General features: G+C 42.2%; 1 protein-coding gene and 1 pseudogene across 3 annotated transcripts in view; both read right to left on the reverse strand.

Moving 5' to 3' along the window:
• The window catches only part of PPP3CC (protein phosphatase 3 catalytic subunit gamma), a 105,397-nt gene that overhangs the window by 5,652 nt on the left and 73,249 nt on the right, over positions 1–26,496 (reverse strand). For 2 of the 3 annotated variants that reach the window (XM_075556542.1, XM_075556541.1), the window contains exons 7-12: positions 25,209–25,286; positions 25,031–25,125; positions 17,004–17,129; positions 15,806–15,880; positions 3,956–4,037; positions 3,258–3,355 (exon numbers count right to left, since the gene is read on the reverse strand). In XM_075556542.1, the coding sequence (XP_075412657.1) occupies positions 3,258–3,355; positions 3,956–4,037; positions 15,806–15,880; positions 17,004–17,129; positions 25,031–25,125; positions 25,209–25,286 (554 nt within the window). Of the gene's footprint in view, positions 1–3,251; positions 3,356–3,955; positions 4,038–15,805; positions 15,881–17,003; positions 17,130–25,030; positions 25,126–25,208; positions 25,287–26,496 lie in introns of all 3 variants that reach the window. The other variant, XM_075556540.1, reaches the window with a different exon arrangement.
• On the reverse strand, positions 13,703–14,755 carry LOC142455036 (ubiquitin carboxyl-terminal hydrolase isozyme L5 pseudogene; annotated as a pseudogene).

Here is a 26,496-nt window from a genome sequence, read left to right on the forward strand (position 1 = left end):
ACTAACGGAAAGGTTCATGGTTTGAACTCACGCAGAGGTACCTCAGAAGACCAGCCTGGCAACTTGCTTCCAATTGGTCACAGCCTTGGGAACCCCACCCTAGGGAACAGTTCTAGTTGGAGGTGATTCAGCAGCAACTAACAGCACAGCCTAACGATGTTTATTGCCGCTGGCATGTCTTCTTGGGAAAAACGTCTATTCAAACCCTCCATCTTTGCTGCAATCAGGCTACTTGTCTTTTCATCACCGAGCTGTAAACATTCGTTATTCCTGGCACGAGTCCCTGTCAGGCATTTGATTTGCATGTTTTTTTTCCCATTTCACGTGCAGTCTTGTGTTTCTGTGTGTGTGTGTGTTGTCTTTTCCCTTTCTTGATGGTACCATTGTAGCACAAAAATGTTTTACTTTGATAGAGTCCAATTTATAAGTGAACCGCTTTGATCCTATACTCTGCACACTATGTCTTGTTCTTGGCTTTCCTGTTGTTTTGGTGACTAGGAAGCTTGGCTTCCTATTGGTGACAATTGGCACTGTCTTCCTGTGTGTCCAATTTCTAATCACACTTCTTTTATCTCAGACTATGTTGCCCTCTGGGAATTAGTTGGGGCCCAGGTGAAGTGGTAAGGCCACACAGACAGCGTTGGTCAAAAGTTCTCTGAACAAAGTTGCACCAACAATAAAAGCTTTTTCGATGAGTGCTTCAGTCTGAGAGGAAAGCAACAGACACTTTCTGTCAATCAATCAGAGAATACAAGAGGCTCTAAAAAGTTAGCCCAAGCCTTTGCTTTGTTCTTTTCACACATTCGGAGCATGTCTTGAAGTATCATTAAACAATACGATATGTGTTATAACATTCATATGCAAGTCAGGAATAAAGAAAAACTGGATACATTAGAGACTGAAAACACAAGGTTGGCCAAGAATGAAAAGCAAGCCAATCCCCAAATAACACAGCTATAAAATTCTCTTGGTTACTTATCCCACATTTGCAAATCTGCAGATTTGCAATTTCAAGGTCTAGAAAACTCTAGTTTTATTTTAAAAAACAACAATTTTGTGGCTCAACAAATTTTCAACACTTTTCAAGTAGGGCAGTCCCCACCCGATCCCCCGCGTGCCCAGATGATTTCCAGGCACTCTCGTGAGAGCCTGTGCACTCTCGGTGGCGCTTGTACACACTGCTCAGGATATTTCTGAGGTGGAAAGGTATTTTACTTACTAAAAACTGCACAGTGCAGAGAACTGACTCAATCGGAAATAGCTTATTGCTCCTGTGTTTGCAATCAAGAAATTAAGAGCGCAAATGTTATACTTCTAAAGCAAAAAATGTTCCCTCTCCCTTCTAACTAGCTAAACTCCAATATTCCAGTATTCAATTTTTGAAGAAAAGCAGGAATTCAATTTGATAAAAAGGAAAAAAATGAGCTTTTTCCTATTGGTCACTTGCAACGAAGTTTCCACAGAAAGCAAAGCATTCCTGTAAATGTCAGTATGATGTGGGAAAACCACAAAATTCCTAAACAGGAACAAGCCAATAAAAGAAGGAGGCCGCCAATCAGTGACTAAGGGCGATACAGGGGACAGCACCGGAGACACAGTGTGGGAATTGCACCTGACCTGATCCCACCACACCGAGGCAAAGCACTGGGGGAGTGCAGCGGAACAGCAAGGGAATGGAGCAGCAAGGTCCCCAGGGAATGCTGAAAGTGGACTTTGGGGCCAGGGCGTGGTGCCCTAACAGACTGGACTGGAAAACGCTCCTAAGGGCCAACAAACGATCCCTGCACTAACTACAAGCTTTTCTCTTGTGAAAAAAAAAAAGGAGGCCAACAACAGTGAAACATTAAGTTTTAGGATGTTACTGCTTCACCTCCCACGGCCAGTCACGCAGTGCTATGCCCTTTCGAGACGTCTCCTCTCCTTGCTCGACGGGAACAATGTTTATCCCATCAAACAGCAATGTTTCTGCCCAAGAGACCCTACCAGGCTCTCCCGTGAGCAGTCAGCTCGTGTCACTTTAGAATGGACATGCTGGCTGAGGGTGCCTGAGACACTGCCACAGAATACGGCCCCGTCGATCTCCTCTGCCTGAGAGCTCCAATACCATGTTGAAAGCAGAGTTCAAAACATACACAAATAAGGCATGGGATGTATACCTATATGACCTTTACAAGGTGGTACATTTTAATACAGAGATATCCTTGTAACTGTGACCCAGATCAAGATCTAGAACATTCCCAGCACCTCAGAAGTCCCTTGTGCCCTGCTTCATCAGTAGTCAGTCCCCAGAGGATCCACGGCCTGGCTTGTGCACCATCTAGGAGTCTGCCTGTTCTTGAACGTCACATAAATTACACAGCTCTTTTGCATCTGCCTAAATTTTAGAGTTCACCATCATGCCTGCGAGATGGATCTATGTTGCTACAGCACAATGGAGCTGTTTTCCTATTGCTAGTCTTCCGGTTTTTCCAATTTGAGGCTACGGTGAATGTTCTTATACGGATCCTTCGGTGGGCATGTGTACTAATCGCTCTCGGCTAGTTGCTCGTGTGGACTTGTTGACTCAGAGAGCTGGTGTGTTTAGCTTTCTTGCTCAAGTGCTTTGAAAGTCCACCCACGGTGTATGATGGTTCCAGTTCCATGTCCTCCCCAACTCTAGGTATTGCCCAATTGAAACTGTATCCACTGTGACTCTGAGTCTGTATTTGAAGACAGCCGAGGCTTTCTGCTCCTGTAAAGAGTCAGTGATGGAAATCCACAGGGGCAGTTCTTCCCTGCCCCAGAGGGCCGCTGGCTGGCATGGACTTGGGGGCAGTGAGCCTGCGTTTCTGACCGGCTCTGCAGTGTCATCTCACGGAGTTTAATGCCACTGCTCTCAGTGCGTCTCTATACGAAGCACTTTTTCACATGCTCATTGGCTACTTTGACTTTTTAAAACCGGTGGTCTGTCTTTTCTTACTGAGTTGTAGGCGCTCTTGATGTACATGAATGCAGGTTCGTGTGTACTGTAAAAATCGTCCCCTAGTTTGTGGCTTGTCTTTTCCCTTTCTTGCTCGTCTGTTTTTATAAACGGAAGTTCTTAATTGTAATGATGTCCAATTTTTTTAACTTTTTGGTCTTTTATGTTTAAGCTATAATACATTTGCATTCATTTTTCTCACCAGAGGAAAGGAAAAGCCAGGACTCCTTCCCCTTGTGGTTCCCCACTGATCCTGCGTCAGTGACTGATGCTCTGTAGGAAGCTTTCTTACCCTCACCTGTCTGAAGCGTCTGCTTCCCTCCGGAGAGGACACCCAGAGGGAGGATACCTGTAGGAGTCAGGCCCTTGAGGGTCAGCACGCTCTCCCGCTCTTCCCTGCAAAGGACAAGCAGATCCCTGGTCAATGTCAGGCAGCCCACCACTCAGCAAGTCCAAAAGGTACACAGAGGCACTGCAGCAAAACCCCACAGCCAGGGAAGGTTTTCCTCTCCGTACCCCTCAACCCCTTCCCTGACTCAAAGAAGGGGATGGGCTCTGTGAAAATCCCGCTTCAAACAAGCAGCCCGTCCTTGCTTTTTAATAAAACACCTGTAACAGCCATGTATTTTTCTACTGTTTCCCACATATCAGCCCGATTAAGCCTCCTGAAAGGTGGAGGTGAGTCCTATGATTATCTCTAATTCACAGACGGGGAAACTGAGGCATAGAGAAGAGGCAGCAGAGCCAGAATGTGAACACGGGCAGCGTGAGCCAACTCAAAATCCATACGCCACCTCTACACTCACGACTCAACCCTTGGACCCACTGAAGGTTTGCCATGCCTGCGTCGTCACGTTCCCGTGGAGGGCCGACTCCATCTGCACTGGGCGTGGGCACTAGCAGTGCCAATCCCAAACTCCACTTAGGCCAGAACACTTCTGAACGCAACTCTGGATATCGAATGGCAAAATGCGTTTCCGGAGGGCTTTTCCTTACCTGAGGACTGAAAAGACCCGGGCCATCTTCCCAATGGCTCTGATCTTATTCTTGATGACCTCCTTGCGAACGGTAGTGCCTCCTGATGGAAGACAGGGAGTGAATGAGTTAACGGACAGTGTTCAGAGTTGGTTTTTAACATTGCAGGGTGAAATGGCTTTCTTACTCGTTAAAGAAATGTCATTTTAAAAAACGCCAAGGCGTATGTTTGTTGAAATAAAGTTCCCAGGGGTTTGGGAGCAACAAAGGAAGAATTGTGACGATGAGAAAGAGGCGCGGTCAAAAACGGAGAAGCCAGGCAAAGGTGGGTCCACCCATTTCTCTGAGGTGGGGCCGCCTTGGGGTTCTGATCCGTGGAGCACAGCAGCCAGTAAAGTGTGCGCCCCCCCCCTCAGAGAACCTGCCTGAGGCACGGAGTGGCTGGGCACAGCTCTCTCCGGAGAAGCTGATGCCCCCCCAGGAGGCAGGGTCCTGGGCTTGCTTCTGCCTGTGAACTCAGGATACAGCTAACTCCCCTGAACATAGTGAGGCTGCTTTCATTCTTTCATTCTCACTCACGCACCAGGACACAAAACGAGCACAGAAACGTGCTGCCACCGAGTGGATTCTGACTCCGAGCGACCCTGCAGGACAGGGTGGATGTGCCCACAGGGTGTCAAGGGCTGCCATCTTGATGGGCGCAGGCTGCCACTCCTTTCTCCTTTGGAGCAGCTGCTGGATGCCAAGGCAAAACGGCCCAGTTAGCAGCCGGGTGCTTAAACCACCATGCCACCAGCGTTCCCTACGTTCTTCTACTGATAGCAGGAATTGCGAGGATGAGGAAAGTATTTTATAAAGTGACATCAAAAAAGTTAGCCCAAGACTTTGTGACCTTTCTCATTGAACGATCAAGAAATAGTCTACACCTGAGAAGCTGAGATCCAGGCAGCGCCAGGTGATGGCATCTGAAAGTCAGAAACAGAAACCCAGGTGCTCCTACTCAGTCAGCAGGCTTTGGGCAAACACCGGTTCAAACAGAAGGCAATTATTCAACTCCCAACTACAAGGGTTCTCCCTGGGTCAGCTCTGCGAACACCTCGGTCGGGGGCCTTTCTGACAGCCTCTGGGAGTCCTGGAGGGGCTGCAAGGTAGGCACCTCGAAACCAGCAGCCACTCCTCTGGAGAAAGACAGGACTTTCTACTCCTGAAGGGTTCATCTCAGAAACTCACAGGGGCAGTTATACTCTGTCCTAAAAGGTCCCTGTGAGCAGGCATGGACTTGATGGCAGTGAGAGTTTTGTTTTCGGACAGCTGGAAATGTAGTGATCTCCAGGGAGAAGAGACACACCAAGAAACAAGAAGATGGGATCGAAAGGTGAGAAGAAAGATTTAGGTTTATCTGGAAAGCACAGGGAAAAATCAAACTGAAATGCACGGAGGCTTTTATTGTTAGCAGCTTCTATGAAGCATCCTGGGTCTCGTGATGGAATACGAAGTTGTAAATTTCTTTAAAAAAATATGTTTTGTAAATTTTTGTGTGTGAGTACTTTCTGTAATGGCTTAAAAATTTATAATGTTACATGAATTAGCATTTATTCAGCATTTCCCATCTCAAATCATGGAAATAAAAACAGGCAAAGAAAAAGATAGTGTTTGTGGAGTGAACGGTGTTGGAACTAAGGGGAAAAGAAAGCGAGAATGAGCAGCTCACAAATCTCAAGGCTGCTGCAACAACTCAGACTGCGCTCAGTAGCGTTAGCGGGAAGAGCATGCCTGAAACGTAAAGATGCACACTTGTTGCTTTCCTGTCACACTGAGTTTGCAAGTGACTGAACGCCATGCTACTCAGGCCCAGGTTGGGCTCTGCGGTGCACCAACCAGCGTGCTCAGAAGCCTTCTGTGCTGCGGTCACCGGGAGGCTCGCTCATCCAGGGGATCGCCACACACTGTACTTGCTCTCCACATCTGGCAGAAGTCCCCAACACACATGTTCGAGTGGCACTTAGCTCTGTTTCGCCTTTCCAGAAAGGAGAGTGTTTTTCCACACTAGCAGAGGATCCTTTCCTCATTTCTCCCCATTCATTCTAGTCAACCTTCTAGGAAGCTGCTGAACTTCACGTCGTTTTTGAGGAGGGCGAGGTGCCCTTCTCAGGAACCCTGGTCCTCCTCAGTGTGTGACTGTCACAGGTGAACACAGGGGAACCTCTTTTCCTCTGAAAAGTCCCCAAGGCCGACGAGATTACCCTTAAATCGTGTCAGCCCAGGCCTTTCCTCGCTCTACTCCTCCAACGGGGCCACCCTGAACAAACACTGTTTAAAAAACAAATCAGTTGTTTTCATCAGTCAAAATTTAAAACAAAAGATCATGCTATACAGACTGCTAGGTAGATTTTCATTGACTTTTCATTTCAAACATTTTCAAACTTACAGAAAAGTTAATAGTACAAATAACTCCTATATAGTCTTCATCTAAAGTTCACCTATTAACACACTGCCCCATCTGCTCTGTCGATTGTTCTCTCTCTATATTATTCTTGGGCACCCTGTCCTCAGGTTAAAAAAAGTTCATATAGTACTACTGGAAATTTTGGAAACAATTTTCCCTACAACACCTTGTCTCGAGGTTAGTGTAGTCAAATCTGGCCTTGCTTTCTTTTGTGTTGGTACATAGTGGTTAGTTATGCTGTTGGGCTGCTGACGCAAGGTTAGCAGTTTGAAACCACCAGTGGCTCCTCGAGAGAACGACGAGGGTTTCTACTGTTGAGCGTTCCTGTCTTGGAAACGCAGAGGGACAGCACTCTTGGTTTTTCTATGTGGTGCGTGGCTCTCTTTTCCAGGTCTACATTCACCATCCATGTGGGAGTCTCTGCGCTAGATCGCTTTCTTAGTTTCTCTGATTTGTGTGGAAAACATTTTCCAATGGCCTTTTGAGAACAGGTACGCAGGAGGTAAATTTTTTGAAATCTTGCCAGTCCCAATGGGGCGTTAATCGCTTGACTGGACATTGTTTTTTCCCCAGCCCTTTGTATATGTAACTGGTCCTCTGCTCACTTCACAGGCTCTCTTTGTCCTTTATATTCTGTTCAGCCTAATGGAGGCTTATTTTCATCTCGTTGGTGGGCCTTCCTCTCTCTTGAATCTAAAGGACTTCTCCTTTAATTCTAGGAAATTTTCTGAAAAGATCTCATCTATCATTTCCTCCTCTGCCCATTTTCTCCCTTCTCTCTTTCCACAACATCTCCTGTTCAGAGAGTGGACCTCCTGGACGGATCCTCTACTGTGTTCCTATAGTTTCCATCTCTGTCCTCCTCTGGGAGCTGCCACTCTCGGCACCTTCTACAAGCCCACGGGGCTTCCTCCTTTCTGCAGTCAAGCTTTTCATTTTCAAGAGCTTTCTGACTAATCTTTTAAAAATAGCATTACGCTTTTGTTTAATGGATTCTTTATCTTCTATTTTCACTGATTTTGAATTTTATGTACTGTATATACTCGAGTATAAGACTAATTTTCAGCACATTCTTTTTTTAAACCATAAATTTAAAAAATAGTTTTATTGGCATTTCTTCCATATGTCATACAATTCAATAATTTAGTCATATCACGAAGAATTGTACAATCATCACCATAATTGATTCTAAATTTTCTTCTTCCTTGTGCTCACTGTAATTCATGTAATTATTTCTATAATTGTGACAAAAATATACACAACAAAATATTCTCCAATTCAACAACATCTACATGTATAATTCAGTGCCGCTGATTATACTCGTAATGGTGTACAATCATTATTGATATCCTTTTCCGAATTATTCCACTACCATTAACATAAACTCAATCCCTCTTAAGCACTTTTCTTCCTTCAAGTATAGTAACCATTTGTCATGTTTGGTTTCTTTCTTTCTTTTTGAGTTTTCTTGATATAATATTCATTTATCTTCAGCACATTCTTAATGCAGTTTTCGTGGTAAAATTAGGTGCCTCGGCTTATATTTGAGTTGGCTTATACTCGAGTATATATGGTAACTGGAATGATGAAGTGTGAATTTTTACACTAGATTAAAAAAAGCTTTTTTTGCCTACCATTATAAGCTTCATCCAAATGTTGCCTATTGCTGTAGTTCATTCATTTCTCTCTACTGTATACTATTCCACTCGATACATATACCAAAATTTATGCATCTCTTTACTCTCAATGGACATTTGGGTCTATTTCAAATGGACGATTATAAATTAGGCTGCTATGCCTATCCTTATCTATATCTCTCTTGGTAAACACATGCATCTACTTCTGTTAAGTACATTGTCCTAAAGTTAGAATGCTGAGCTAGATAGGGTACATATATGCTCAACTTTGAGTCACAGTTTGGCATTATCGTGCATGAATGCTCGTTGTCTGTGTACTTCTTATAATCCTCAAAGTCTCATGCTACCACATTCTTTTATCCTCAACATTTGGCTCCATATATCCTACTGTTAGCTACTATTGCTTTCACAACCTGCATTTAAATCCAGTACATTAGTACTGTTTAATAACGTCTACAGTTATTTGATTTGCCGACTCATCCTCTGCTGTTTTTCCTCTTTAGTCCTTCCTGCACAGCCCAGCTTCTTCGCCCATCTGGCATCTTCTTTCTGCCCAAATAATATCTTTTCAAATTTCATTTAAGGAGGTCTCCTGACAATTCATTCTCCAGGAATGGTTTTTTAAGGGGAGCAGGTATCTGAAATCCGATTTCACCTTCACTCCTGAGGGCATCTTTGCCTGGGTGTAGGATCCTGTGGGAGGAGGTATTTTCATTCAGGAGTTTGAATCCAGGCGTGCCCTGTTTTCAGAAAGTCCATTTTATGTCACTTGTTTTGCTTCTGTTTTTGCTAACTCAGAAGAGGATTTGCTTTCATGGAGCAAAAGGCCGAGTGAAACTAGCCTTCGGGGTCTGTTTCACTGGAGTCGCTGAAGAGGCAGTGGTGCTCCAGGCAGTGAGTGTCCTGACCAAGCCCTCTCAGGAAACTCCTCTGTCCACACTGTGTTTCTACCCAGGGAAACTCTTCTGTCCACACTGTGTTTCTACCCAATGTCAGCCGTGCCTCTATCACCTCATTCTGTTTTTACAGTGTGTGAGGAATAGTTAACGACTTAAGGGCTATTTGCTATCATTTGCCAAGTTCTTTTCCCATATAAATGAATAATAGTATCTTAGCTGTATGTCCTTTTGACCTCCAACAGGCTTTGAAGGAATGCTTGCTTTTGAATGGCGGGAGAAGGGCCCAGTGTTCCCTGGCTGCCATGGTTTTCCAATAAGAATAGACTATCAGTTAGTGTTGTTGTTTGGAAGGTAATCTCTTATTTTTCCTGGATACTTAAAATTTTTTTCTTTGCCTTTTGGCTTTAAGCAGTTATATGAGATGTTCTAAGATGTTGGGTTTTTTTGTTTTTGGTATTACGTTTCCTGAATTTATAGGGCTTCCTCAATCTGTGACTTAATGTCTTCTCAATCTTGACAATTTCCACTGCATTATCTCTTCAAATATTGCTTATAGCCTATTTCCTCTTCTTCTGTGGAAATCTAAAGCAAGCAGTAGGCCTATTCAATATATCCTCTGTGTCTATTATGCTTTTAAAAAAGAAGTTCCTGAACCGGTGGAGAGGTCTGGGAGGCTGGCCCCAGCACCATAAATTAAGTGGATTCCTGCCCCTCCCCCGAAAAAAATTTTTTCCAAAGGACGACATTGACTCTGCAGCTCTGGGAGATGGACATATTTGATCAGAGCACACGGGAGCAGATGAAGGGGCAGGAGGAGAGAGTGGAGCACAGCCTGGCCCACCAGGCCGTGATGATGATGTTCCTGAGTAGAGCAGCCAGTCCACAGAGAGAACAACATGGCTGGCCCCACTATGAGACATGATGCCCCTCAGTGACTAAGGGCGATACAGGGGACAGCACCGGAGACACAGTGTGGGAATTGCACCTGACCTGATCCCACCACACCGAGGCAAATCACTGGGGGAGTGCAGCGGAACAGCAAGGGAATGGAGTGGCAAGGTCCCCAGGGAATGCTGAAAGTGGACTTCGGGGCCAGGGCGTGGTGCCCCGACAGACTGGACTGGAAAACGCTCCTAAGGGCCAGCAAACGATCCCTGAACTAACTACAAGCTTTTCTCTTGTGAACTGTTTTATTCTGTTCTTTGTCAGTGGTTTGTTTTTGTTGTTTTGTTGTCTGGTTGTATACTGTTGCTTTGTTTTCCTCTGTCTAGTTTTCGTGCATGTTAGTGACTCCACAGGTCTGTCTGAATAGGACAGGCTGGATGAACTATCTGGAGGAAAAACAACGGGACCGACAGTTTTGGGGGGACTTGGGGTGGGGGGGTAGGGGGGGGTAAGGAAGTGGTGTTAACAAACCCAGGGACAAGGGAAAAACATGGGACCCCAAATGGTAGAGAAGTGGGAGTGGCAGGCCTGGTGGGAAATGATCAAGGGTAAGGTTGCTTAGAGAAGAGGTATACTCTAGCCCAGGTGGCGATGAAGCATGGTAGTAGGGCAGGAGGAAAGTCAAGGGAGATGGAGGAAAGAGCTAGGAGTCAAAGGGCAATCATGGAGGTCTAGACAAAGACATGTACATGCAAATATATATAGGAGGATGGGGAAATAGATCTATGTGTCTATATTTATAGGTCAAGTATTAAGGTGGCGGAAGGACCTTGGGCCTCTACTCAAACACTCCCTCAATGCATGAATACCTTCTTTTATTAAATTGGAACTCTATGATGCTCACTCTCCCGACACAACGGCTGGAGCCAAAGTGTGTGAACAAGTAAATGTGGTGAAGAAAGCTGATGGTGCCCGGCTATCAAAAGAGATAGTGACTGGGGTCTTAAAGGCTTGAAGATAAACAAGCGGCCATCTAGCTCAGAAGCAACAAAGTCCACATGGAAGAACACACCAGCCTGAGTGAGCGAGTGGTCCCAAAGGGATCAGTTACCAGGCATCAAAGAACAAAAAATCATATCATTGACTGCACACCTCCATGATAGGATCGCTGAAGACAAATGGGTGCATAAGCAAATGTGGTGAAGAAAGCTGATGGTGCCCGGCTATCAAAAGAGATAGTGTCTGGGGTCTTAAAGGCTTGAAGGTGAACAAGCGGCCATCTAGCTCAGAAGCAAATAAGCCCACATGGAAGAAGCACACCGGCCAGTGCGATCACAAGGTGCCCAAGGGACCAGGTATAAGGCATCATGCAAAAAAAAAAAAAGATATAAGTGTGTGTATGTATGTGTATATATGTGTATATGTATATATGTATGTATATATATATCATATTAAATGAAGGGGGAAGTGCAGAGTGGAGACCCAAGACCCAAGTGTCGACCAATGGAGATCCCCTCATAGAGGGGTTTAGGAGAGGAGATGGGTTAATTAGGGTGTGAGGTAGTATCGATGAAGAACACAGCTTTCCCCCGGATCCTGGATGCTTCCTCCCCCCAACTACCATGATCCGAATTCTACCTTGCAGGGCTGGATAGGACAGACGCTGTACACTGGTGCATATGAGGGTTGGAGGTACAGGGAATCCAGGGTGGATGATACCTTCAGGACCAAGGGTGTGAGGGACGATGCTGGGAGAGTGGAGGGTGAGTGGGTTGGAAAGGGGGAACTGATTGCAAGGATCCACATGTGACCTCTTCCCTGGGAGAGGGACAGCAGAGAAGGGGGGAAGGGAGACTCCGGATAGGGCAAGATATGACAAAACAACGATGTATAAATTACCAAGGGCATATGAGGGAGGGGGGAATGGGGAGGGAGGAGGGGAAAAAAAAGAGGACCTGATGCGGGGGGCTTGGGTGGAGAGCAAATGCCTTGAGAATGATTGGGGCAGGGAATGTATGGATGTGCTTTATACAATTGATGTATGTATATGTATGGATTGTGGTAAGAGTTGTATGAGTCCCTAATAAAATGTAAAAGAAGAAAAGAGAAAAAAATGATTGGGGCAAAGACTGTGCGGATGTGCTTTGTACAATTGATGTATGTATATATATGAACTGTGAAAAGAATTGTATGAGCCCCAATAAATTGTTAAAATTAAGAAAAAAAAAAAAGAAGTTCCTTTTTTCACTTCATGCTTCATTCTAGAGCAGTGGTTCTCAACCTGTGGGTTGTGACCTCTTTGGGGGTCAAATGACCCTTTCACAGGGGTTGCATGATTCATAACAGTAGCCAAATGACAGTAATGAAGTGGCAATGAGAATAATTTTATGGTCAGGGGGTCACCACAATATGAGGAACTGTATTAAAGGGTCATGGCATCAGGAAGGTTGAGAACCACTGTTCTAGATAGTTCCTTCTGATCTATTTCCAAGTTCACTTATTCTAGTTTTAACTTGAATCTGTTGTTGAATTCATCTGTTGAGTTCTTAGATATTTTTATTTACCACTTCTAAATTTTTTTTTTTGGTGTTTTAACATATCTGAAACATCCCTTTTTATTGTTCCCAGTTCTCTCCCAAACGTCTCAATCTAATCATTTATTTCCTCCAACATAGTAAGAACATGTAAAAATTGTTTTATAACATAGTTATTTTAAAGTTTGATCTAATTATGCCAATATCTGGAGAACCTGATGGTACCCGGTTTTATTTTTGGCTCTTTCTGCATGTGTGCTATCTCCTCACATGTGCAGTTATTTTTGGTTGCGTGAAATATATTATATTTTAATGACCATTTGTAAAAACAACTTATGATCCTTTAGGAAGTTATCTTGGTCTAGAGAAGTTTGCTTCTTCCAGGTGCCTGGAGCCCTCTTATTAATAGGGCTGACCAGTCTCTTAGCCCCTTGTTTAAATTGCACAATTGTCCTTGGGAGAGAAATGTTCCCAATTGTTGGTATTAGCTATCTGAATTTCTGCCTTTTTCTGGGTCTTCACCTGGTATTCTTCTCAAACTTATAAGCATTCTCATGCCGTCAAGCCCAGTCCTTTTTGTTTGGTCTAACTTTTCTGGCTGTCTTAAGCGTCAGAGTTAGCTGAAATGATCTTATCAATAGACTGTCCTTTACTGAAGTGGAAATCCTAAGTTCAGATCAAAAAAATCAATTTTATTGTAGATTTAGTGTGGTTTCTAGAATGGAACTAGAATTGTATTCAATTCAACATCTTAACTTGAAATACCCTATTTATTTCTTTCAGGAAGTAAATGTATATATCAGTGTATATCCACATACTGCTTAAAAATTGAATCTATTCACTTAATAGACTATATAAAAAACTTTCCCTATCAGCTCCTATGGTCCGGCTTCATTGTTTTCTTTTAAAAATTAGGCTCTATACATTTGATTAAACCTAACTAAACAAATGCCTATTATGTCTGCTCCGTTATGTTTGACTCTAGAACCACAATAGTGACCAACAACTAACACTGTCTCAGGACTCTTGAGAGTTTACATATGTTGATATAAACAAGTGTAAAATTACAGCCTAATAAGTATTAGGGAAAGATAGATGGAATACGAGAAAGTATTTCAGGATTTGGATCTAGACAGAGAAGTTAAAAAGGAAGAGAAGACGCTGACAAGAAAGGACGGAAGGAGGTGTGCACAGAGGAAGGAAGTTTCAAATAGATGAGAAAGGACCTATCATATTGACATCATGATCCCTTCACCTAACACCCCACCAAGGGACCCCTTCACAATTACAGACACCACTTTATCACATATACCAATGTTTGGCATATTTTTTGTAAGCATATATTTCTGGTAATCAAGATTTCTTCCTTTTTTTCCTTTTTATCACTTTTATTTAATACGCACTGCATACACATGATGCAGGTAGGAAAACGTTTATGAACCTATGCATTTGAGACAAGACTGCTGCTTTTGTCGCACATGCATTGGGCCAAGTAGAATGTTGCTCAAAGTTTGTAAAAGTTTTCATGAAAGAAATTGTGGAATCAGAAATATGTACACATCACAGAGTATCTTCTTCATTCGCTTTCCCGCGCTTTCTTTGCTTTCTGCTTTTCTTGCCTTTCCTACTAGCGGCGTTAACTGCTGGTGCTCAGCTGAAGCCTTTCACAATCCATAACGAAAGGCAGGTAACTGTGCTTCCTTCTGATATTTTCAGTCTTATATCGTTTTAATTTTTGTACTTCCTCTTCAATAAGCATCTGATTTTTGGCAACCTCTGACTGGGTAGCACTTAACATACTGGTGCCCTGATCTGTGTCCAGGGGTCCTCAGCGAGCTGTCTTTGTAACTGCAATCTTCTGCTCCCATTGCATTTTTCTGTCGGACACAATGGCCATTCAGTTAAATCTAATTTAACCGTCACTGTACTCCTGTATTCTTTTTTCTATAATAGGCCTCACTGCGCTGATCCAGTCATCTCTATTGCATGCCCCTACATCTATTGGTCCTTCTCTTAACCCATCTAATGCATACAGCCATCCATTAACAGGAACATAACTGACAAAGTGAAAAGCATCTTCTTCTTTTGCTGACGTCTTTGCATCAAAATCACACGTTTGCTGTCTGGCAAAACTGGTGGACGTGTCGAATCGCATCTGAATTGCTCAGGGTCAAGCCTTTCACAGCTGCATCAAAACTGTGAAAATTCTTTAAACTCTGACAATGTCTCCCTAAACAGACATCTTGGTGGGCACAGTTTAATAACACACTTACTACGGCTTGTGTGGCACAAGCATTATTAATTACCGAATCCTTTAATGAGCTCGGTGAAGACCCCTGGGTCGCTCGCCATTAGGCACCATTCCCCGGCATTGGCCGCCATCGTCCCCACGGCGAGCCACCCAGCTCCACTTCTGGTTCTCAGCGCCCCCCCCCCCCACAAGATTTATTTCTTAATGTATGCAAGAGACTTGACACTCATTTTACTTTCCAGTGAGAGTTGACTAAATTTTATTCAGTTGATTTCTTACATGTTTCATCTTCCCTTAACGCTTTATGTCATCTTAATATTCATTTGGCTGCATCATTTCCTCAGGAGTGTCTGCAGTTGCTTGTGGTGACTAACTATTCTATAAATAGAGGTACTCATGAGCTATGTGCTCTACTAAACTGTAAGTTAGACTCACCACTAGTCACTTTGATTTCCTCTGTTTCAGAGACAAGGGGGAAAGCATCCCAGGAAGGCCAGGATAACTGACGTTGACTGTTATTAGGAGCTTTATATAAAGAAGGCAGGGAGTAATACTTAAGGTGTTTGGAAAGTTTACTGGGGCACACCTACATTCCCAAGGCAAGCTCAGCTCTCCCTACTATGTAGTTGGCTTGTCCTAATAGCCGACAGCTTGGAGAACATGCAAGAGGTTTGTGCTCAAGTGCTACCACATTCCCAAGTCTTGTGTATTCTTAGACAAATAGGGCCTGCCTTTAAAATCAATCCTCCCACAGCACTCTCAGAAAAAAAAAGGAGGGTTTTCAAAAGCAAAGAATGGGAACAAATCTAAGTTATAAAACAGGGGGTTATTTAAGTAATAGTTGACAGGACTACTATGTAACCACTCAAAATTAATATATAATCCCCCCCACACAGTAAATGCCAATGATACTGTTATATGAAAAGAGTGGCGAGAGTACAGCATATCGTGGCCTAATTTCTGTCAAGAGATCAAGATGTCTATATATCCAAAGATAAGAGGCAGTTAACAGTGCATGCATCAAATATCAACAGTGTATGCCTATCAGATCATGGCATGACAGCTGGAGATGGCTTTTCTCCCCCTTGCTTATTTTTCTGTAGTCTTCAAGTTTTATTTTCTTACAATGAGTTTAGCTTGTTGTTTATAAGACAGTTCTTCAGAATATAAACCCAACCCCAAACTTCTTAGAGTTCAAATGAGGAAAAGTCAAATTTACCTTCTAATGATTCATCATCAGAAATTAGTTCATCATCAGAGCAAATGTTGAGAATGTTAACCAGCATCTCTGTGACTATATGGGAAGACAAAACAACCCAAAATTCACACAATTAATTAAGCACTTTTCTGGATATCTAAGTAAACGTGTCAAAATAACTTGAATGACAAGTTGCTATTATATTAAGATTAGTATCAAAAGAGTAGCATTAAGCATAGGCCTCCAGGTTTCTACCGTATAATCATTCACTTGCTTCAGTCAAAGTCTGAGTCTTTTAAGATTCCACTGCATGTGATTGAAGTATGGAATAATAGAATGATATGTATTAACTCTCAATTAATAATAATTTTTTAAAAGTTTGGTAAAGCAATAAACAAACAAATAAATGTGCATGCCAGTAGGGTAGATAGGCCTATAAATAAATAGTATTTAAGCTGGAAAAAAAAGAGAGAGATTCTACTGCAGGTATACTTCGTCTCACTGCGTCTCACACTGATGCGTTTGGCAGGCACTGTGTTTTTACAGATGGAAGCTTGTGGCAGCCTTCTGTTGAGCAAGTCCATTGGTGCCATTCTTTCAAAGGCATGTGCTTATTACTTCCTGTCTCTGCATTATATTTTGGTCGCAAGCACAATATTTCTAACTTGATCATAATGCCGTTACATTCTGACCACGGTATAAGGCAGCCATAACTTTTGAATGCACTGGGCGACCAAAACTACTCGTGCCACCAACTGTCTTGCCACATTTGCTTCACTGCAGCGATCTGGAATGGGCACCCTCTCTGAGATGTGCTGCACAGAACTAACTTGAATGCTACAGTGGACAGCTGCTCCCAGGGAGCCAAGGAGGTGAGCAGTCCGTGCCCAGCAGGGCTGCTTTATAGCTGCAGAGTTCATTTGTGTCGTTTCCCAAATAAAACGGTAAGGACCATATTTCCTGCTCAACCTCTTTAGCACCGAAGAAATCCACCGAGGGGATAAGAGAGCGACTAAATTATTTTAACATATTGATCAAAGTAGGGCAGCTACTTTAAATTGATTTTTAGAATAAGAAATGCATGATCTACTATAACTGTAACTTAGCAGTCAATTAAGTGCCATTTTAAAACCTTTGTGGAGAAAAGCCAAGAGGAGGGCACTCTTCGGCTCTGTCATGTTAGGACAAGTGGTGACCCCGCAGGCTTTGTTTCTCTTACCTTTCTCCCCAACAAAAGGCAAAGACCACGTGAAAACGTCCATAAAGTTTGGAAGCCAGTAAGGGTGTGGAGAGCAGTTAAACTGCCTGATATTCATGACATTGTTTTCATATTTCAGCACAGCAGCTACAAAGGAAAAGGCAAGAGACTCTGGGCACAGAGGAAGGTGACACGGCCATTGATACACACATGCTACACAGAATCGGGAACTTTCCATTTGTAAAGCTGGGACGAAGTATGTAAGTGCAGATGGAAAGCAATTTAAGCATTTCATAATAGTTGATTCTCTTAAGAATTAGCCAGAGGAACAAAGTCACAGATGAGTTCATCTAATAAAAGTACAAAGCAAACCAAGCTCTGAGCCTTCAGAGGGTTACTGCACATGCGCTTCGGATTTGACAAGCAAACGCCCTTTGATATGACAAGTGGCTACAATCACTGCGCTCAGAGAAGCACAGGCCCGAAGAGACCGTCTCTTGGCAGTTGATAACTCCCAGCACTTCATCTTAGGGATCGGCATGGCCGATCTGGAGTCATTTCAATCAATGCTCGAGAGTCTGTTAAATCATCTCTGATGCAGTCGAAGGGACTGGGGAATGTGCCACTGGGCCTGTATGCAATCAGTCTATGGATAGCCAGAGGTCAGCAGTGTAAGTCTGCCAGGCGGTCCAAGGGAGGAAGATGAGCCTGGATGCGCCCCTCAGATTCACAGCCTCAGGAATGGTAGGGAGCAGCTCTACTCCATCCCACAGAGTCACTGTAACTTGGCATTGACTGGCAATGGTAACTGGCATTTTCCTATAAAAGTTTACTATTAATTAGTGCACAATGTCGTAAACATATTTTGGTGCCAAATGGATTTTATCTTATCTTTTAGAAGTTATAAAATAAAAATTCTTAATACTAGTGTTCATCACCAGTACCATTGTTTTTACTATTATTGTAAGAATTCTCACTGTGGCCATAAAGGAGAATCAGGCATCACAGTTCTCCAGAACTATCTATGATAGACATAGATCGCTCACTGGTTCCTAGAACAATATTTCCGTCAAAAGCCCAAAAAGCCAGCTCCCCGCCATGGCTGGTTATGGTTGGGTTGGGGTTCAGAGGCATAGTCTTTAGAGGAGCAAACTGCCATGTCTCTCTTCCATGGAGCAGCTGCTGGGTTCAAACTGCCAACCTTTTGGTTCACTGCAGAGGGCTTTAACTCTTGGGCTACTTAAGTTACTGAATGCCTAAAATGAACACCATAGCAAATACATGAAAATAGGATCTACAGCTCTCAACAGACCTAACACTGGTAATAACATACACGCCCCATTGTTTTCAAAGTCATGTATTTTATTTAGGTTAGTGACTATACAATCATTTAACAATCCCCTCAATCTACACAGGAAAAAAGGCGGGAGGTAGGTCTCAATAATACATGATCATAAACAAGATCTTTAAACTTGCTTTAGAATATGCTCCTGGTAGCCAGAAATTAATATAAAAACCTTTTAGAATCATGATGTGTTAGTCTGGGTACTTTAGAGAAACAAATCCACAGAAACTCATGTATAAGAGAAAGTTTTATATAAAGGTTAAGTGCACATCAAGAAAACATCCGAACCCAGTGCTGCCCAAGCCCACAAATACAACATTAGCCCATATGTCTGACACCAATCCACAAAGTCCTCCTCCATCTCACAAAACACACACTATGATGCTGACTGCAGGAGGAAAACTGAATCAGTGAACTGAATCTCAGCACTGACAGGGGTTTCCACACAGCTGCTCCAGCACCCAGGGGTACATTGGGGTAGGTCCATGCAGCTTCTCCTTGGGGATGTCTTGCAGGAAGTGAACCTTGCCAGCTGAAGCAGGGAGCTGGTTAAGGCAGCTGCACCCTGGTCCGACCATCAGAAAGCAAGAGACCTGAGAACTCGAAAGGCAAGGCTCACCAAACCATTTATCCCTCTGCCCTTCAATTAATCCCACATGTGTTTATCAGCCAGGTTGGCACAATAAACTACCTCACATGACTTCAGGATCGTTCATGAAACCAGTGCAAACAAAAAGTACCCGTGGGCCACAGTAGGTCTACAGAATATGCCGAGGGGGGTGGGGGGGGGGAGAGAGCAGAAGGAAAGAAAGGAAAGGGAGGCGAGGATTTCCTTTTTAAAGAAAAGATGTGTCCTCCCCGCACTGTCATGATCCCAATTCCACCTTACAAATCTGACTAGACCAGAGGATGTACTCTGCTACAGAGAGCAAATGGACACAGGGAATCCAGGACAGATGACTCCTTCAGGACCAGTGGTGAGAGTGGCGATGCCTGGAGGGTGGAGAGAATTTAGAGCAGAAACGGGTAACTGATTACAAGAATTTACGTATAACCTCCTCCCTGGGGGAGGAACAGCAGAGAAGAAGGCGGGGGGGGGGGGGGAGACATCGGACAGTGTAATATATGACAAAATAATAATAATGTATGAATTATGAAGGGTTCATTGGGGAGGGGGAAAATGAGCAGCAGATATTAAGGGCTCAAGTAGAAGGCAAATGTTTTGAGAATGACGATGGCAACAAATGTACATATGTTCTTGTCACAATGGATGTATGTATGGATTGTGATAAGAATTATATGAGCCCCCCCATAAAATGATTAAAAAAAAGAAAGTAAATGATTAAAAAATGATGATGGTAACATATGTACAAATATACTTGATACAATTGATGCCTGAAATGTGAGTTCCAATAAAATGATTTTTTTAAATGAAAAGATGTATATACATGAGCTGCAAGGGAGAATCTCCAGGAACTGCTTTTGATGCCACATTTTCTGCCTCTTTCTTAAGGAAAATACTTAAGAAATAGTCGAGAAAAAAATTTTTAATTTCCCAAGAAGATAACATTGTCAATTATGTCACAGCTTCCTGAAAATTCAGGTAAATGGATTGTGACTTAAAATGCTTGTTGAAGGAATAATGAAGAAGAAAATGAGACCAGAAGGGGGTGAGGCAGCAGCGAGTGCAGTGACTGCTGATTTCGGCGGCATGCTTCAGCTCAGCGTACTGATCAGTCTCCCGGGTGGTCAATAGATACTCTTCATAGCAAGGTTACTAAAGAGAGGGAGGGAGGAAAGACTTTATCACAAACATGAGAGTTAAGGACAGTAAGTGTCCTTGAAGAGAAATTGAGTAACACAAGCAGTGCTTACTTTTGAGAAAAAGGAGCAAGAATAACAGTTTGCTGTTTGTATGGTGAAAACGTTAGAAAAAGGAAACAAGAAAAAATAGAGTTAGAGAGAAGCAAAGTGTAATAGGAGATGTGAGACTTGGGGAAGAAATAAGAAAACGCAGGTTGGGAGAGAACTTGGGACAAAGAATGCTTTTTAGAAAGTAGACTAGGGCTCATTGGAGGCTGCAATGCAGTGGTTCTCAACCTCTGGGTCATAACCTCTTGGCGGAGGGAAGTCAAACGACCCTTTCACAGGGGTCACCTAAGACCATCGGAAAACGTAAATATTTCACAATATATAATTACATATTGTTTTGTGATTAATCACTATGCTTTCATTATGTTCAATTTGTAACCATGAAAATACATCCCACATCAGTTATTTACATTATGATTCATAACAGTAGGGAAAATACAGTTATGAAGTAGCAAAAAAACAATTTATGGTTGGGGGTTCACGACAACATGAAGCACTGTATTACAGGGTCATGGCATTACAAAGGTTGAGAACCACTGCTGTAATGAACAGATGGATCCATATCAGATTTAAATGAGATCTGCCATTCCAAGGTTCACTTTGTTTAAGGCTATTAAGTACAATCCAGGCTAAAAGGGAAACTACTGGGTTTTATAATTCTTTTAAAAGGAAATACATAAAGCTCTAAGGAAGAATCATCCTTTTTTGGTTTAATCTCTTTACATCTTAGCCACAGAGACTCTGATTTAATTGGCATGGAATTAGCCTGGGCACTGGGAAAATTTGTTATTTTCTTAAAGCACTAACTCCCCATGCTGCCCTCCCTCCAGCCTCTGGTAACCACGAGTCTCCTTTAGTCCTCTCCCTTTACAGAGTCTACTAGGCAGTTCACAGGTGTGACTATACAGTATTTGTCTTCTTGTGCCTGGCTTACACTTAGCATCGTGTTTTCAAAGAAGTTCATCCATGGAGTTGCTTGTATCACAACTTCATTTCTAAATGCTTTATTTACTATGCTATTAATTAATATTGAAAAGGAAATACAGTTTTAAGTGTTTTGAAGCTAAATATTTATCGATCAAAAGTATATATGCATTCCAAATAATTAGGGAAAGTTAAGCTTATTTTCAACATAATATTAATTTATACTGAGTTCCATCTCTCTTAATTCCAGAGTGCAAGTCTGAGAAACAGGTACAGAAATGTTTTTCCTGACTTACTGTTAATAGAATCATTTAAATACAGGAGCACATAACAATTCCTCCAACTTTAATAATGATACAAGGGTAAGTAAAAATATATTGTTAAAAAAATCCTAAAAGCTTTTATTAAACAAATACATCAAACCATGAAGCCAGTGTGTGTGTGTGTGTGTGTGTGTGTGCGTGTGCGCGCACGCACGCACGCTTCTTGGCATGCCCTCCATCCAGTCCTATATATGTCTGAAGGCGGTGTTTCTGTATTTCCACCTTTCCCTGAAGATTTCATCTACCCTACTTCCAAACAGCAAGTTTGGACCCCTCGAGGGATTCAAAGGACATTCCTTTTAAATGTTGGACAAGCTCTAGGAACAAAATGAAGTGTGAAGATCAGGATTGTAAAGTGGGTGGGTGTGATAGTTACATAATCTGTTGTCAATTTGAGACTATTAAGAGTGAAGGGGGAGGCGTTTAGCCTGTCAATCAAGTTGCAGCTTGAGCCTGTCAATCAAGTTGCAGCTTGATGACCTCATCTGGAGGGTTTAGGAGATAAATAGCTCTCTGGAGGCGGGTCACACTCACTCCCTGCAAGACATTCCTGTTGACAAGACACATGAAGCTTTGCTAGCCTGGAACTAGAGCAGGGGTCCTCAAACTTTAAACAGGGGGCCAGTTCACTGTCCCTCAGACCATTGGAGGGCCGGACTATAGTTTTTAAAGAAACTATGAACACATTCCTATGCACACTGCACATATCTTATTTTGAAGTGAAAAACAAAACGGGGTAAAAACACCTGGCAGGCTAGATAAATGTCCTCGGAGGGCCGCATGTGGCCCGGGGGCCGTAGTTTGAGGATGCCTGAACTAGAGGATCCATGTGGAGACCCACGCCAGTGCTGAGATGCCTCCACTGCCACTGGATCCACAAGACTTTTCACCCACTGGCCTGTGATCTTCCTGCAATCGGCATCATTGCATGTGTTGGGTAAGTCTGAAGAGGAATTTATAGATTGGTATTGGACATATGGGGTAATAGTGGACTTATGAACTTGATCTGGACTGGGATGTTTTCTTAATGGACAATTTCTCTTTGACATAAAGTTCTCTGTTACACACAAATGAGTGTCTCCCTGGATTTGTTTCTCTAGTCCACCCGGCCTGACACAGTGGGGTACGGTTTTCGAAGGAAATCCTCATAGGGCAGCCCTTGCTGCTCTCCAAGAACAAGCAGGTGCACGGTACCCACTCTCACTGCCAACTTGACTCTGACCCACAGGGACCCTGAGGGTAGAGAAAAGTGATGCAGTGGTGGGAAACACAGTTCCTCAGCATGAGTCTCCTGGCCCTTCTTTGAACTTCTGAACAAGCACCCATGTCTGTCCTGTGTCCTTTGGGAAAATTGATCAAGATTTGGAATCCCCTAGAAAAACCATTCCCATAACTTTCTGTGCTGTGCTCTCTGATTTGAATGTAACTTTCCCAATAGGCACTTGATTGGATCTTTTTTGGAAGGCAATCTAAGGAGACTAAAGACAAGTGTGCTACTGAGCAAACCTTTGGGCGGCCACCCACCAATGACAAAGACATGTTTAACACGTAGTGCTCAGAGTGACAGGGATGAATGAACGGGAGCTCAGTTGTAATGCTTTTTGACTGATCCTGGTATTTCAAAACATGTACTCTTGTAACCATCATAGATATTTTTTGCCAATTAACTAATACCTTACTTGGTCAGTTGGATTATATTCTTAAACAATATTTTTTAAATAACTAAGTGGTATATTTCAGAGTCTTCTTATTTGAAGACATTGTTCTCTAATTTTTACATAACCGACAGCTTTGCTGGATAGAAAATTCTTGGCTCATTAAAAACAAAAACAAACAAACAACAAAAAACACATTTTTTATGGCTGAGTAATACTCTACTGTACAGATATACCACATTGTGTCTATTTCCTGGTTGATAATCATTATTTGGGTTATTCCAATTTGGGGCTAATAGGAATCAGAGCTCACTTTTAAAATTGGTCAATATTAAGTGTACTGTGGACTTTTCTCCCCAATTGCACATTCAAGATGTGACTATAAAGTAATGAGACTTAAGAAACCCCACCAACAAACACACCAGACCTTATATATCATATGAGCTTAGACCTTTGATGTCGTCACATCATGTAACAGCAAAATGACACACTATGGTAGCCGTGTATGGTTTGGTAAGTTCTCTCACAGTCATTTCCATTTATCCTCAAAGCCCGAAGTGTCAGGAATTTGCAAAATGGCGTGAGATAAGCTGGGTCAGGAATTGGAAAGATGAACTAAGCTGAGGCTCAGAGAAGTCAGGCCACTTGTTAGAAGGCACCCATTGAAAAGTGGAGCAGGGCAGTATTAGAAACCCTGCCTCCTAGCTTACTGCCCTTTCAACACACCTCGCTGCCTTGCTGCAGGTGTGACTCAATCACGCTGCCATTCCTCAGTACGGTTTCGGAACCCCTCTTTTGGAATTGCCTCCAGAGTCAGCTTGCAAGCAACACAAGAAAGACCAGTCTCATTACCTTATAATCATACCTTGTTTCTGACCCCAAATGGTATCGTCTAGCTCGATAACTCACCTGATTCATCAGTCTTGACGCCGAATGACTTTTGGCTGTTCCAAAAATCAAATCCACCCTCAAAGGACGAAGATTTGCCATCATTGAGGATAATCAAAAGAATGTGCCGCAGACTCTGAAGGCAATGCCAAAAGAGGAGTTCCAAAATGTCCTGAGCAACGGCAGCATTGTCGGCATGAGCATGCAGCCTCCCCAGTAGCCACTTTGAAAGGGGTAATACTCACGTGGATATATACGTTCTGGCATGTTTGCTAAAAAATCTTATTATCTTATAGTCATAGCCTACAACAAAATATCTGCAGATGCAAGAAGTTTTTAGCAGCAACACTGCTAAGACACAAAGCTACGAATCACACAAAAGAACCCCAAAACAAACTTTAATCTTAAAGACTTTAACAGGACAGTCTCATAAGTAGATTCTCTGATCAACGGACATGTACCTAATCAATATTCTTCTTCTTGTAAATATTGGGGAAACAGATTTAGAAAGATGAAATGACATAGACAGAGTCACATTCCTTGTCTCTGACACAGCTTGAACTAAAATGAGGACCTTTTCTGACTTTTTGTATAATAGCCACTCTACCTATCCCACTCCTGAAAACAAAAACAAAACAGTGCTAGCTTAGTAATTCACAAACATCACCACAATGCCAAATGACGACTGTGTAAGGCCAAATAAACAAATAAACCCAAGCCAATGATTGAAGCTAACTGATCTACCTTAAACCTGCAGTGATATATATATATATATATATATATTCATATATTCCTTATACTTTGATTCAGCAGTATAAATTAAGCCAATGGTGATAATTATTCTCAGAGCCTAGTATTCCTTAGGAGATCAAGACCAAGTAGCAACCTAAATTTAACATCTCCTGGCCTTCATGTTAATTGAAATCTCTTATATTCTTTTTAAAACGTACATGGGGAAATAACAGACACACGCACACAAACATGTGATTAGACTAGAGTTCACATCTACAAGTTCAAACGTACATCGCTGGCCTCCTTTACCTTTATTATTATAGACGTCCAGGTAGTTTGGGGCAGAGAAAATTGTAATGAGTGATGGAAAGCCCGCTGTTTGGGTCTTCCTGTACATTCGATACCTGGAAGAGAGACAACAGCTTGTGTATCTTGATAGGAAAGTAAAAACTACAATGAAATGTGGGATGGTTTTAATGTAACTTACCCAGCATCTTGTGCTTCATGGGCTCTGATTATTGATAACAAATTATTGTTCTGCAAAAATTCACAAACTGCAGGGTAACTGAAAAGATATTAGAAAACATAAATCTAGGATTAGAACAATCATTTCCTAATAAAAGTTAAAATGGCATGAGCTGATTTTGATTCAAGATGAAAGGTTTTACACACTACTGAATTTTTATTAATAGCTTAGTGATATCATTCTGTTTTCCATTTTGCTAATACACTGTCTTCCAGATCAAGCATGCCGATAGAGTTAACCTAAGACAGAAACAAGGCTTCCTGACCTTTTTATTTTCTCATCATAACTCATAACAGTAGCAATCCAACACCAAAGTTTTTTTGGGATTTTGGCACGAAAATAAATGATCACAGTAGCATGCATATGTGTCTTGTGTGCATATGTGTGTATAGTAAAATGGAACACATTAAAAAAGTATTAAATGTTTGAAAAGTAAAATTATGAAAAAATAAAAATAAAATTATGAAATGTTTGAAAAAGAAAAGAATTTATTTATAGCTTCATAGGCACTATGAACAATAAGACATGACATTATGCGGGGTATTTCAAGAGTAGGTGCAAGTATTACACCCAACCATATTCTAATATAAAGTGGGACATTTGTGTTACAATTCCTACAATGTTCTTTTAGTACTCGTATCTACGAATAACATAAAGCTACTAGTATTAAATGATAGGAAGAACTAGAGAAGACATTGTTCTGGGATCATCTAGGTGTTAACTAGTTTATTTTATCTCACTCTGTTTTCCTTTTGTCAGTTTTTAAAAATTAACTTGTTGAAATAGATAACTCATGTGGTAGTCAAAGTAGATAACACACTCACGTGGTAGTCAAAGTAGATGACATACTCACGAGGTAGTCAAAGTAGATAACATACTCATGTGGTAGTCAAAGTAGATAACATACTCACGTGGTAGTCAAAGTAGATAACACACTCACGTGGTAGTCAAAGTAGATAACACACTCACGTGGTAGTCAAAGTAGATAACACACTCACGTGGTAGTCAAAGTAGATAACACACTCACGTGGTAGTCAAAGTAGATGACACACTCACGTGGTAGTCAAAGTAGATGACACACTCACGTGGTAGTCAAAGTAGATGACATACTCACGTGGTAGTCAAAGTAGATGACATACTCACGTGGTAGTCAAAGTAGATGACATACTCACGTGGTAGTCAAAGTAGATGACACACTCACGTGGTAGTCAAAGTAGATGACACACTCACGTGGTAGTCAAAGTAGATG

The sequence above is a fragment of the Tenrec ecaudatus genome, chromosome 8 (assembly GCF_050624435.1).
Source record: "Tenrec ecaudatus isolate mTenEca1 chromosome 8, mTenEca1.hap1, whole genome shotgun sequence".
Classification (NCBI taxonomy): domain Eukaryota; kingdom Metazoa; phylum Chordata; class Mammalia; order Afrosoricida; family Tenrecidae; genus Tenrec; species Tenrec ecaudatus.